Here is a 13,501-nt window from a genome sequence, read left to right on the forward strand (position 1 = left end):
TTCCTCCTGGGCTGCCTTGGCCCTGCAGCTGCTCTGCCCGTGCTGCCCGTGCTGCGACCACCATGGCTCGTCCTTATGGGCTGGGGCTGGCTGAACTGGAGGGCCCCGCTTCCACCCGGGCAGGGGGGAGCCACCATCAATTATCCCTGGAGGGATAGGAGCCACAGAGCCAAGTGATTTCCTACTGTCGGGAACCGTGGAGCAATGCCTGGAAGTGCTGGGACGTGCTGGGCTCCTGGCTCAGCCTGCCAGGGCACAGCCAGACCTCCAGTGTGCTGTGCCGTACCGTGCTGTGTTGTGCCATGCCATGCCATGCCATGCCGTGCCGTGCCGTGCCGTGCCGTGCCGTGCCGTGCCATGCCGTGCCATGGCCAGTGCCAGGCCGTGCTCTGCCAGCCCCGGCCCAGCGCCATCCTGGTGTAACGGCACCGCTGACGCTGGGCCTGGGCTCCTTGGCGCGTGCGCCCGCGGCTGCTCACACACGTGGCACCTAAATGAGCCAGAGCCCAGAACAAGCCATCGATGGCCGTTGTGGAGCAGCCGCGGGCAGCGCTGCCCCGAGCCGCTGTGGGGGCTCTGCCTGGAAGGGGCCGGCGGGGCAGCCAGCGCGGCGCGGGGTTCAGCCGTGACCGTGGCTGTGCAGCGGGGCTGCGGCTCCCGTGGGACACCCGCGCGGGACACGCGGGCTGAGCCCCTGGGCAGGTGGCAGCTGCCGGCCCGGCCCCCGGGGTGCCCGCGCCCAGGTGGCGGGAGCCGGGGCTGCTCCGGGGTGCTGGGGCCGCCTCTGGCCGCCGTGCGCGGCGTCCCGGCCGCGCCGGCAGCCGAGCCGGAGCCGGAGCCGGAGCCGGAGCCGGAGCCGGAGCCGGAGCCGGAGCCGGAGCCGGCCCGGGAGCCCGCTGGGTGCTGCTGGTCCCGGGGCTGCGGCCCGCGGGAGCGCGGCGCAGCTGCTGCGGGGCGGCCGGTCCCCCCCGTCCCCAACCTGCCGGGGCTGCTCGGGTGACCCCTCCCTCCGCCGGCAACAACTTTTCCAGTAAAACCACCGCAGAAATCCCGGCTTCCCGACAGGCCCGCCCCTCGGCCGCCGGGGGGGGGCGCGGGCCGCCCTTAACCCTTCCCGGCCCGGCCCCGCGGCCGCCCGGGCCCCCAGCGCTGCCCAGCCCGGCGGCTCCGGGCCCGGCGCCCCGCGGAGCTGCGCAGGGGCTCTGCCCGCCCGCCCCGGGCCGGGGCCGCCCCCGCTCCCCGCGGGTGCGGGATGGAGCGGCCTGACCTGCCGTGCGTGGGGTGCGCGTGGGAGAGAGCGACACGGACCCCGGGCCGGTGGCCTTTGCACCCGTGTCCTGCCCAGCGTGCTGGACCCCGAGCTCTCGGTGCCCGCAGCGCTGTGGGAAGGGACCCCGAGCTCTCGGTGCCAGCGGGTACCACGGGTTTCCCTTCTCAAGGTGCAGCTGACACGGAGGGAGCAGGGACTGAACAGCACCATGGGGCAGAAGGAGCATCCCAAGGGTCACGGAGCTGCAGAACCAGCTGGGAAGAAAGCCCCTCTCGAGGGCAGCCCCAGCACAGCCTGGGCTCTGGGGCCGCGGGGCAGAGGGGCAGCCGGGGGGTGGGTGCCCAGGCTGGTCCTGCCAGGTGGGCAGAGCTGTGCCCGCTGTCCCGGCCGTGCCCGCCTGTCGCCAGCCCTGGGCCCGCGCTGGCTGCTGCGCTGGCCGAGCCAGGGCTGAGGTAAGTGCTGTAATTGTTTTCTCTGTGGCCCAAGATGAATAATTGAGAGGTCTTTGAGGAGAATTAATTAGCCCGTTTATTGGCAGTAAATGCTTTTCTCCAGATGATGAAATAGATGCCGAGCCACACGTGGGATGCAGGTTGCTGAGGCTGCCCCGGAGCTCAGCGGTGCCAGGTCCGCAGGCCATCCGTGCCGATGCCCTGTGCCCACCGCGGGCAGCGAGCCGGCGCTGGCTGCCACGGCCTCCCCTTGGCTGCCCGCGCCCGGAGCTCCCGCACCGGAGCTCCCGGCCAGAGCTTTGTGCGGGGAGCCTGGCGTGCGTGGGACCAGGGACACCGCAGGTGGTCGGGATCCTGCGCCAGCCCCACGCAGAAGCTCCTTCCAGGCTGTTCTGCACAGGGTGGGCTGGTGAACCCCGCTGGGGCAGCCCGGCCAGCGCTGGCAGAGCTCTGCCCCGCGGTGTGTCATGGCACGGCACGGGGGACCGCTCGGGGGCCCAGGCAGAGCCTGGCGCTGTCAGCTGAGCGGCGCTGCCTCCTGAGCCAGCCCTTGGTCACTCTCTGCTGCCACGCCGGTGTCCCCATGTTCTCGTCGGACACTGGTGCTGCTGCAGTGGTGCAAGGAGGGCAGAGCTGGTGCTGCGGCATGGCGCCCCTCTGTTCCCCACCGTGTCCCTGGGGGTTCCCGCTCCCTCCCGGCTCACAGCCCGTCCTTGGGGTCCCTCCTTGTGCAGACCCCGCTGTGTCCCCTTGCATCTCCTAGGCTGCCAATGTGGTGCCAGCTTGGGGCTTGTGGCCTGCTCCACTTCCTCCTCCTTCACCTCCTCCTCCTCCTCCTTCTCCCCTGGGTGTGAGGGAAGGGCCCTGTATGGCCAGAAACGCTTAAACAAGGATTTCCTTGTTGCTGCATGAGCTGAGCTGTTTGCCTTGCTCCCAGGCCAGCCGGTAATGATGTTTGGCGGGAGGCACGAGCAGCCCCAGCCATTGGATTTCTATAAATCAACCTGGTGCTAATGCGCGGAGCTGGGGATGGAGCTGCTCAGCCTCCACGCACGGGCCCACCACCCCCGGGTTCACCAGCGCCCTGCGCGGGGGCAACTGCCGCCACCCCTGGGCTCGCCAGCACTGTGCGCGGGGGCAACCGCAGCCGCCCGCCGGCGGGGCCGGGGCTGCTCCATGACCCTGCGGCATGAGCGTCTCTCCTGGTTTCGGGGCAGTTGGATGAGCTGCTCCTGGATTCAGCGCCAGGCAACTGTAGGGCCGTGGGACCCCGTGGGCGAGGAGCGACCCGCAGGGCGGGGGGGCGAGCTGCTTCCCAGCAGGCAGGTCCGAGCGGCCCCTCCAGCTGTTCGTTTCCAGGAATGGCACAAAGAGTAAAGCAAAATAAAGCAGCTTCCCACAGCCGAGGTCCTGCCGTGTCCTGCTCAGTCTCCGTGTCCCCCAGACCCGGAGAGGCCACTGGGTGCTCAGTGTGCTGAGGCGGGCGGCTTTGCCCCCTGCCTGCCCTGCCCTGCCCTGGGGTGGGGCCCCCAGCTGTGCCCCCCGCAGCAGGCTCGCCGCGCACCCTGCGTGCACTGCCCTGGGTGCCTCCGGCATGCAAAGCACAGCAGGCAAATCACCCTGTGCTCTGGGAAGCATCGCTGCAGCTGTGGCTGGTGGCTACCGCAGGGCGGCTGGTGGCTACCACAGGGCGGCTGGCCCCTGCCGGGAAGCAGCACCGCGGCGGGGCCTGCACGTGGACCCAGCACACCGGCGCTGCCCAGCAGATGCACGCGGCTGCCGCTGGCACAGGGCTGCCCGCTGGGCTCGTTTGAGCTCACTCATCTCTCCTGCACGCCGGCCACCAAGCGCCCCCGCTCTCTGTCCGTGGTCACACGCCCCTGTCCGTGGTCATGCACCCCCCCTCTGTGGTCACACACCCCTGTCCATGGTCACACACCCTGTCCGTGGTCACACACCCTGTCCGTGGTCACACACCCTGTCCGTGGTCACACACCCTGTCCATGGTCGCACACCCTGTCCATGGTCACACACCCCTGTCCATGGTCACACACCCTGTCCATGGTCGCACACCCTGTCCATGGTCACACACCCCTGTCCGTGGTCACACACCCTGTCCGTGGTCACACACCCTGTCCGTGGTCACACGCCCCTGCCTGGCTGGTGTCCCCCGCTCGGTCTGGGAGCCGCCAGCACTGGCGGGCGGGATGTGCCCGGTCGGGCGGAGGGAAGGTGCTGCCGCTGTGGCTGCAGCGCTGTGGCCGGGACCCGCCATGTCCCTCTGCCAGCACCTGCTCGTGGGTGCGAGCGCAGCTGGGGCTCCAGACCGCAGCGACCGCCGTGCTGACAGCCTCCGGCTGCCACGGTGCTGAGCACAGAGCACAGGCGGCCGCAGGGGTCCTGCTCACGGCTGGGGCAGCTGTGTGGGCACCGGGGTGTGCAGGTCTGCGGGCGGGGGCTCCCTGGGAACGCGGGCTCCCGCGGGCCCTGCCAGCTGCGTGGCTCCTCGCTCCCCAGCGCGGGCAGGGACCGTCCTGCCCGGTGTCTGCCCGCCGCCCGGCAGCTGCTGCGCTGGGAGCAACGGGAACCCCGGGGGGAGTTGTGCAAGAAGGAGGGACCCGCACGGCCAGGAGGGCACGGGGCCCCTGCGTGTGGAAATCCCATGCTCCTACAGAAAAGCCCCCGGGCAGAATTCCTGACAGGGGTGATTCATCCCCGCTGGAAGTGATGACTTTGCTCCTCCAGTAAACCCTCTTGAGCCCAGCAAGTGCCACTGCGCCCCCAGCAGCGCCAGCACCCGCTGCAGCAGCGCCGGGCGTGCCGGGCGAGCAGAGGGGGCTGGGGTCGGCGGGGGCTGGGAGCTGCTGGGCAGCGGAGCCGCAGGTGCCAGGCACAGAACTGACGCCCTGGGGCCTCCGCAGCCCCGGCTGCCGCCCGACCCCACGGGGGCCAGCACCTGGTGCAGGTGCTCTGGGGGCTGTCCCCCCAGGCGGGGGCACGCAGGGCGGTCCTTTCCAGGAAGCGAGTGCGAGGGCAGCCAGGCTGCGGCGTTCCCGACAGCAGCTTTGGTTTTAATAGCAGCAAATCAATGGATGCCCGATTCCGGCCAGAGCAAACTCCTGCGCTTCCTTCCCCGGCCATGGCTGCCCTGCCAGCCACAAGCCACCAGGATGGGAGCCCTGGCCCTGGTGACGGCTCGAGCGCCCTGCCTGCTGCACCCCGCGCCGGCACTGCCAGCACCCGGCCGGCCGGGCTCGGCTGCACCGTGCAGGCAGAGGACGGGTGAGCGCGGTGGACCCCACCGCCCCTGCCCAGCCCCAGCCGTGCCATCCGTCCCTCAGCCGGCACAGGTGCTACCGGTGGGGCTGCCCTGGCCAGGCATCCCCAGCTGCTCCCGGCTGCGCCTTCCCTGGCCCCGCGCTGTGATTCAGCCCCCCCTTCCCCGCGGGGTTTGCACAAACCTCCCTGCTCTCTTTGTGCTTGTTTTGAGAACAGATTAGTCATGGGTCTTTGCTGGCTTCCAGCAAACTGCACAACAGCACCATGGAAAAACGAGAACAAGCAAAGTGATGACTCAGCAGGGCTCACGCTCCCATCCCGGGGGTGCCAACTGTCCCCTGCTCCAGCACGGCCCGGGCACCGGCGGGGACCACCCAGCGCACGTGCAGCCGGGCGGGTGGGCGGTGGGGCACGGGGAGCGTGGGGCGGCTGCGGAAGCGGCGAGGGGCGAGCAGGGGCTGAGGGGCTGCCGGGCGGGACAGCACGACCCCGGGGTGCGGGGTGCCGGCCCTTGAGCGCAGCCCCTGTCCCCCAGCCCCGTCCTGTGCCCGAGGGGGGGCTTCCCCCGCACTGCCAGCACCTCGCTCGCTGCCCGAGCCCTCCCTGCCACTTGCTGGCTGCAGCATCCTGCTGCCGGCAGCGCCAGCTCAGCGCCCGGCGGTGCTGCGTGGCTGCAGGGGCTGCCGCGGCACAGAGAGGCTGCCGGGCCCCGCTGGAGCTGCAGGGCCAGGGTCCCTGGTCCCTCCAGGCTTGTCCCACTCTCCTGGGCACCAGGACCCTCCTGGCCAGCACCTGTGCACCGGGGCTGTGCCGGTGCCAGGAACTCCTGGGCGGGCCCTTACCGTAGGTCACACCTCGCTCTGCAGCCTTTATTGCCCTGCCCTGGCCGGCTGCCCAGCGGCACGGCACGCTGCCAAGTCTCCGTGCCAGGTGGCTTATCATGATCCCATGGCGCTGGACACCAACTGATGTTGGCTGCCAAGGATGAACAATGTAATTGCTGGAATTACAGTAAAGTGCTCCCATTCCCACTCGTTAAATGCTGAGACGGGGCCCTTGGGTCCTTCTAGGGAACATCTGCTCCAGCTGTGCCCTCTGCCAGCCGCATGTCCCATCCTCACCCAAAGCGACGCCGCCTCCACCCATCGCCCCCCGCCCGGCTCTGCCGACAGTCCTCGGAGCCGCGGGACAGGCGCAGCGCGCTGGGCCCGGGGGCCGTTTGAGCCCCCCAGCATTGTGTCCTGGTGGGGAGGGGGCAGGTGGGAGCGGCAGCGGCAGCCCCACGGATGCAGGTCCCGTGTCCAGGAGCTCCGTCCCCAGCCGCGTGTGTGGTGTTGCCGCTGCCTACTCCTGCGCCGGGGCCGCGGCCAGGGCTGACGCGAGGCCAAGGGATGCTCCAGGGCTGGGGTTTGGCACCTGCCCACGCTGCTCTGCCAGGTCATCCGAGGACTCTGCACTGTGCTGGGCAAACACACCCATGCAGCCGGCAGCCTCCTGCCCCGCGCGCCCACGGGGACCTCCCGTGCGTGCCATCGACGTGCCCAGCAGAGCCTGCAGGAGCAGCAGGCGCCTCGCTGCTCCCGCGCCTGCAGGTGCAAGAGCAAGCGTGGCCCGGGCTGGGGCCGCTGGAGGGGAGCAGGAGAGGGCTGAGGATGGGGAGGGCGCCAAACGGGGTCTGTCCTTGTGCTGGCACCCGCTGCTCACCCTGGGGACGGCGCAGACGGCACTTGGCAGTGGGAGCCACAGGTCCCAGCGCGGGGCAAGGCGGGGGCTGCAGGACATGGCCCCCGGCACCACCAGCACTGGGCTGCTGCTCCCTCCGCTTGGCCGTGTCCCCAGCCAAGGGACGGGTGGGGGGGCCTGCGGCTGCCATTGCCACAGCAACGCGGCTTTGTTTGAAACCTTCCTCTCAAATGTCAGGAGTGCTTCGGGTTCCGTCTGCTGCTGCTGGGATGAAAACTTCCTCCCGGGCTGTGGAAATGCAGCGGGGCAGTTTCCACTGGACGTCCCCCGCGTGTGGGCAGCGAGAGCTCAGCGCCGCACCGCAGCTGCTGCTCGTGGGTGCAGGACCGAGCCCCGCCAGGCGCTGGAGTGGGCAGGGGCGGGGGGCAGGCGGGGGGCAGGCGGGGTCCCCAGGACCCCCAGCCTGGCCAGCAGGCGCGGGGCACTGCGAGCTGGTGGCTGTGGCTCCTGGGGGGGGCCAGGGCAGCCCCGCGGAGCTGCTGATGGAAGGAGTGAGGAATCCGCAGCTGCCGGCTCCCTGCGCTGGCTGCCGGCTCTGGCTGCAGGAGCAACAACAGAGAGGGGTTTCCATGGGGACGTACACAGCCCTCTGGGCTCCTCTGCAGCCCGAAATACCCTCTGGCCTGGGCATGGGGGTCCTGCTGCTGCCCGGCACTGCCCATCTGCTCACAGCCCTGCCCAGGCTGGGGACAGCCAGGGACCACACCAGGGACATGGTGAAGGGCTGTCAGTTCCTGTGGCTCCCCCGGCCGCCGAGACTCTGCCTCCTCTGTGCCAGCAACGGGATGTGTCACCGTTACCGCCGGCTGAGCCCCTGCCGGGGCCAGGGAGCTCATGCAGCACCACAGGGCCAAGCCACACGTGCTTGCTTGGGGCAGACAGCGGAGCTGCGGGGATGCCACAGGACCAGGGGGCTCCTGCGCGCCCCGGGGACGTGGAGCTGCAGGCTGTGCAGCCCCACTGCCCCTCCAGCGCAGGGACCCCCGCCCATCCCGCGCCGCAGCCAGGCGGCCGGCGCCAGCCCTGGCGCTGTGCGGCAGAGCCCGAGCTCGTGCTCCCCGGCAGCACGCTGGGGAGCAGGTGTCGCGGTCCCTGTTCCCAGCGGCCCCATGGCCCCGGCCCGCAGAGCAATTGCTGTGTGAGGAGCAGGTGGTGCCATTTACAGTAAGTCCCCGGCTGCTGCTCGGCCCTTTCCTGCATCCGACTGGGAAGTGCGGCGGTGATGTGGGAATGTCCTGGCGCTGGGGGCCGGGGCGGGGAAGTGCGCGAAGGGTGTGCCGCGGGGTCGGGGCGTTCACGGCGAGCTCCCTGCCTGGCCCTGCCGCCCCGCTGGCTGCTGGTGCTGCCGCTCACCGCTGCCTTCCTTGGGTGACGGATGAGTCCCGGGTCCAAGGACAGGAGAGGCCAGAGGGTGACCAGCCCACCCATGGGGACACCCCCAGGGTGCCCCATGTGGCGCCACCTCCCTCCCGCCCTGGGCTGTGGCCACACCATGTTTGGGTCATTGGGGCTCAGAGCAGAACCGCGGAGCTGCTGCCTGACCCGTCCTGTCCGCTGGTGCTGGCTCAGCCCCAGCACAAGGCAAAGCCCACGGGCAGCTCCCCCCTCCAGCCACATGCGGCCCATGCAGTGTGGGGAGGACGGAGCCGGGGCCGTGGCAGGGCAGGGTGCCGTGCCCGTGCCGGTGCCGGTGCCTGTGCCGGTGCCTGTGCCGGTGCCTATGCTGGTGCCTGGTCCATCTCAGGGCCGGTGCAGCGCGAGGAGCCCGGGCCCCCTACTCAGCTGCCAGGGCTGGGCTCCCCGCGGCCACCTCTGCGCAGCGCTGGCCGGTCCCTGCTGCCCTGAGCCCCCTCCAGGAATGCTGGCTGTGCCCGCCCGGTGCCGGCCCCGGGGACACGGGATCCGGGACCTGCAGGACCACGGTGTCCCAGCCACGTTCCCAGCCCCCCGTGCTCGTGCCCCGTTTCCCGTCTGGCTCCACGGCGCAGTGACAGGGTCTGATCACCATGAGAACGCCGTCCCCATCCAGGAAGCCGCTGCGGGGGCCGAGCTCAGCCGGCCCCAGCCCCGGCCACGGGCTGAGGAGAACTGGCTGCCTGTGACACACTCGACCAGCCGCTTACGAAACACGGGCCAAGTCCGCCTGGCTTTTCTGGAGAAGGCAGGAGGTTTGTGAAACCTTCGGCAGGGATTTGCCCGCCAGCCGCTGCGTCACCGCTGCCGTGAGGTTGGGTTGATTCCAAGAAACCCGCGGGGCTGGCGGAGCTTCCCGGACTCCGGCTCACTGCGGCCGCGGCCCCGCCACGGCCTGCGCGGGGGAAGAGGCCCCTGGACCGCGGCACGGGCGCCCGGGATCCTCTGGGCAGCGGTGATGGAGCAGGGCCGCCCCACGGCAGCGCGCAGCGAACCCCTCGCTCTGCGGGGGCTGGGGCGCTCAGCCCACGGAACCCGGAGTCCCCAGCCATGCTGCGCCCTGTCCTGCCCGAGGGCTGCGGTGCTGCGGGTCCCTCCGCAGGCACTGTCACAGGGGTGATGCTCACCCCCGGGGGCTGCTCTGCCCTCGGCGCCGCTCCCACCCTGTTCCCTGGCACCGGGCCGGTAGCCACCGGTGCTGCCGGCAGCCCTGGCTGTGGGGATGTGCCTCGGCAGGGCCTGGCGGGCGGCCACCCGCGCGTGGACATTCCTCGCATAGCTCTGGCGGGTGCCCGGGCAGGCCGCGCCGCGCTTCCTGGCAGCCCCGAGCGCGTCCCGGAGAGCGGCACCAAAATAGTCACGGGGACCGCGCTGCGCCTGCGGCCCGAGCCGGGCGCATCCGCCACCCGTCTGTGCTGGCCTGGCTCCCGAGGGAAGCCGGTTCCCGGCGCTGGGCTTCCCCAGGCCCGGCGCACAGCGCCAGGCACGATGCCCGCGGTGCGGGGCTGGGGCGCCGCGGGCGCTGGCAGGGCTGTGTGGCACAGGGGCCGCGGGGCGTCCCCCAGACACAGCTCTGCAGCTCAGCATCGCCCGCCCCCCCGCCCCGCCGGAGCTTCCAGGTTATTCCCACACCTGGCGCACGCCCCACGGCCGGGGCCTCTGGGGTCCAGGGACAGCCTGCGGCTGCACCGCGTGCCTGGAGCCGGCACCGTCCCCACGCGGCTCAACCGGCAGAGCGACTTGGCGGGGCTCAGACATACCTGAGCGCCGGGCAGCGCTTACGCACGCCGGGCTGTGAGTCACCGCGGCGGGATCACCCGGCACCCGGAGCGGCTCCAGGAAGCCGGCGCTTACACGGTGTAAACAGCGTCCCGGCGGCGCGGCCAGCGCGGCGGCCGGGGGGCCGTGCGCCATGTCGGGGCCTGAGTGGACCTGACAGTGCAGGGGAGGAAACAAAACAGATCTCAGGGTTTTCATTAAAAAATAGTGCTCTTTATTATAAATTACGGAAACATTTCCTTTCTGAATATAAATATAAATATGTGCAAAGTTTCATCTGAGTTTTGTTTTGGTTGAATTTTCAAGCATGGTTTTGCTCAGCCCTCGAGGCTGGAGGTGACGATGGAATCTTTATAAAAGACAGTGATTCACGTTGGCCTGTAAACATCTCTTTGGTTAAAAAAGAAAATAGAATTTAAAAAAGCCAGGAAAGCCCAAGCGCTTCTCCAGGCGGACGCAGGAATCACTCGTGAGATGACGCGCTCCGGGGTCCTCGCGCCTGCGCCGCCGCGCGCCGGGGCCGGCGGGAGCAGCCGGGCAGGTCCAGCGGCAGCACCGGCGCCCGGGGTGCTCCTTGCAGACATGGTCACTCGGGACTCTCAGCAGCATCAGGACACGCTGTTTCCCCTCTGGCTCTGCAGCACCAGGACCGTTATCGCGCAGTGTCACCAAATGATGTACAGTAACCCAGACCAGGGGGCAGGGAGAGTATTAAGGCTTAGTCCCCCGGAAAATGGCAACGAGGGGAAAAAGGCAGTGACCTCCAAGTCTGAGGCCCGGTGTGAAAGGAGCTTCCACCCACAAGGAGGCAGCAAGAGGTAAAGTACGGTACGGGCAAAAAACACTTTCCCCTTAAAACGGAGGAAAAGCGATCAGGCATGAGCTGGACTCCAGTGCTTTCTTTCCGCTCTCTGGTGGCAGAGGGGCTGTCTCCAGGACACCCCAGGCGTGGTCCCACGGTGGGGACATGGCTGACGGGGCACGTGTCCTCCCGTGCTGCGGGTGCCATCCCGGCTGCCCAAGCCTGCGGGGCCTTTGCCCACGGGCTCTCCCCGCTGTGCCGGGGAGGCCTCCACACTGTAACATCCACGGTCCGACCAGAGCAGCCTCCTCCCTGCGGAGAGGGGGTGTCGCACCTCCTCGGGGGGTCCCCCAGCACCAAGGCTTGCCCCAGTCCCCCCACTCCTTCCCAGAGGGAGAGGCTCGGTGTGCCCTGCAAGTCCCCGTGCTGGCGGGAGGTTGTGCCTGTCCCCTGCTCTTGTGCTTGTAGCGTGTAACCTCGCTCCACCAGCCCCTTAGAGGGGGGCGTCGTACTGGTCCAGGAACTCCTTGATGGGAGCTGGCAGCTGAGTCATCTTCTCGTAGGAGTCCAGGTGCCCGTTGACGGTCTTGCGGCAGAGGTGCTGCAGGGTGGAGACGCTGGAGGACAGTGGGCGGCTCAGCACCAGGGGGATCTTCTCACCTCCCGAGTAGATGTAGTAGGTGCGTTTGGGGTGCAGGTCGCCCCCCGGCTGCTCGGGGACAGTGCACGGCGCAGGCGGCATGTAGTGATGTACCAGCTTGAGCACGCAGTCGAAGCGGGGCATGGGCTGGCTGCTGCGAGGGTCGCTCTGCAGGGAGAAGCTGCCGCCCTCGCACTGGATGCGCAGGTTCTTGGTGCCCGACTCCGTCTTGACGCTGAGGGTGAAGAAGTGCCGCTGGTCCGAGCTGTCCCTGATGAGGAAGGTGCCGGCCGGCTCTGTGCTCAGCAGCAGGTTGGCCTCGCCGCCCGTCACCGTGCTCCAGTAGAAGCCGCTCTCCTGCAGCTTGCGCACCGTGTTCACCACCAGCTGGTACTCGCTCTTGGAGCTGAACGTCTTGAGGCGCAGGCTGGTGTCGAGGGGGTGGCTCATCCCGGTGGCGGGGAACTTGCTGTGGGTGACCATGGCGCAGGGAGCCAGCTTTGCGCGCTCGGGGTGCTGCTGCCGGGAGCAGCGGCTGCTACACCATCACCTGCGGCAGAGACGGCAGTGAGCACCGGCACCCCGGCCCCCGGCTCTCCCTTCCCGGGAGCACCGGCACCCGCGATCCTCGGCTGTTGCCCTCCTCGGGGCTCCCGCGCTATCAGCCCCCGGCCCCGGCTGTGCCCTTGCCAGGGGACACCGGCTCCACCGCTCCTGGCGAGCTCACTTCCCGGGCGGCACCGGCATTCCTGGCCGCGGCTATCGCCCTCCCGAGGCACCGGCATCAAGGCTACCGCCGGCCCCGGGGGGCACCGGCATCCCCGGTACCCGCCTGTTCCTCCCCGCGGGACGCCCTGGTCCCCGTCTCTCCCCTCCCCGGGTCCCGTCCCGCCGCGGGCAGCTCCGTACCTGGGCGCGGGTGCCGGGGCCGGTCTCGGCGGCGGCGGGGCCGGCGTGCGGCGGCGGTCGGCGGCGGAGCTGCCGGGGCCGCCCGGGGAGGCTTCTTATAGCGGGCGCAGAGCCCGCCCTCGGTTTCCTGGAACTGCGCGGCTTCTTGTAACGCTCCCGGCGCCCTCCCGCCGCCCCGCCCGGCCCGGCCCGCCTCGGCGCGCCGCCAGCCACCGCCGGCCCATTCCGGGCAGCGCGGCCGCCCCCCCCGCTCCCCTGCGCGCTCTTTCCTTCTAAGAAGAGGAGAGGCGCGGCCGCCCCCCCGCGCTCCGCTCCCCGCCGGGCAAGCCGGGTCCGGCCGGGCCGGGCTGCCCCGACCCGGCGCGTGGGGGCGAGGGCACCCCCTGGTCCGCCGGGAGCCCCCCGGGCCGCCCTCTCCGGGGTGGGAGTCCTGCCCGAGGGCGGCCCGCAGGGGGTGGCCGCTGCGCACCGGGGATACCGGTGGCCCAGGAGCGCACTGCGGACGCCCGTCTGCTGCGGGCTGCGGTGCAGGCGCGGGGTCCCCCTGCCCAGGCGGGTCGCGCCCGGCTGCCCTGAGTGGGGCGGCGGATCCAGCATCCCCACATCGCCGGGGCCTTTATGTCCAGCACAACGTGCCAGGCTGCCGCCAGCCCGGCCGCTGCTCCCGGGACACCCCTGGGGTACAAAAGCCCCTCGATCTACATACACATCTGGGGACAATAAGGGGCAAATTCCCCCTTAGGCTGTGCCCGGGGGCTCCCAGGGGCTGGACAGGCCACAGCGGCACGGCCGCCCCGCTCCCCGCTGTCCCGTGCCGGGGGCCGGCGGGCGGGGGCTGCGGCCGGCGCTGGCTCCGGGAGCCCCGGGGCGATCCGCGGCGTTGGCGCGTTGGCACCCGGGGCGGCAGGGGCAGAGGCCGAGCCGCCATGGCGGGCCGTGGCAGCCTCCGGGACTCTCCTCGCCCGGCCGGGCGCCCCGCGGCGCACGGGCCCGGTCCCGGTCCCGGTCCCGGCAGGGATTCCTCATCGCTCCGCCCTGGCTCGGGGCCGGTGGACCCGGACCGGGAGAGCAGGCAGGGAGCGGAGCCGAGCGGGGACGGGACCCCCTGCCCCACCTGCTTTCTCTGCATTTCGTTTGGCAATTGTCAGTTTCGGCCTCGAAAACAAACCAGACTCTGTCAGTGGATTTTATTTTAAATAGTTTAATTTGCCCTG

The 13,501-nt window shown here is 70.3% G+C and overlaps 1 protein-coding gene across 1 annotated transcript; it reads right to left on the reverse strand.

Moving 5' to 3' along the window:
- Positions 1–10,133: 10,133 nt before the first annotated feature.
- SOCS3 (suppressor of cytokine signaling 3) lies at positions 10,134–12,420 on the reverse strand. The gene is made up of 2 exons (XM_082066984.1): positions 12,288–12,420; positions 10,134–11,928 (listed from the first exon to the last, which is right to left on the reverse strand). The coding sequence occupies exon 2, from the start codon at positions 11,859–11,861 to the stop codon at positions 11,232–11,234; it is 630 nt and encodes a 209-aa protein (XP_081923110.1). The 5' UTR covers positions 11,862–11,928; positions 12,288–12,420; the 3' UTR covers positions 10,134–11,231.
- Between the last annotated feature and the right edge of the window lie 1,081 nt (positions 12,421–13,501).

This window comes from Streptopelia decaocto, assembly GCF_964273445.1.
Source record: "Streptopelia decaocto genome assembly, chromosome: 16".
NCBI lineage: Eukaryota > Metazoa > Chordata > Aves > Columbiformes > Columbidae > Streptopelia > Streptopelia decaocto.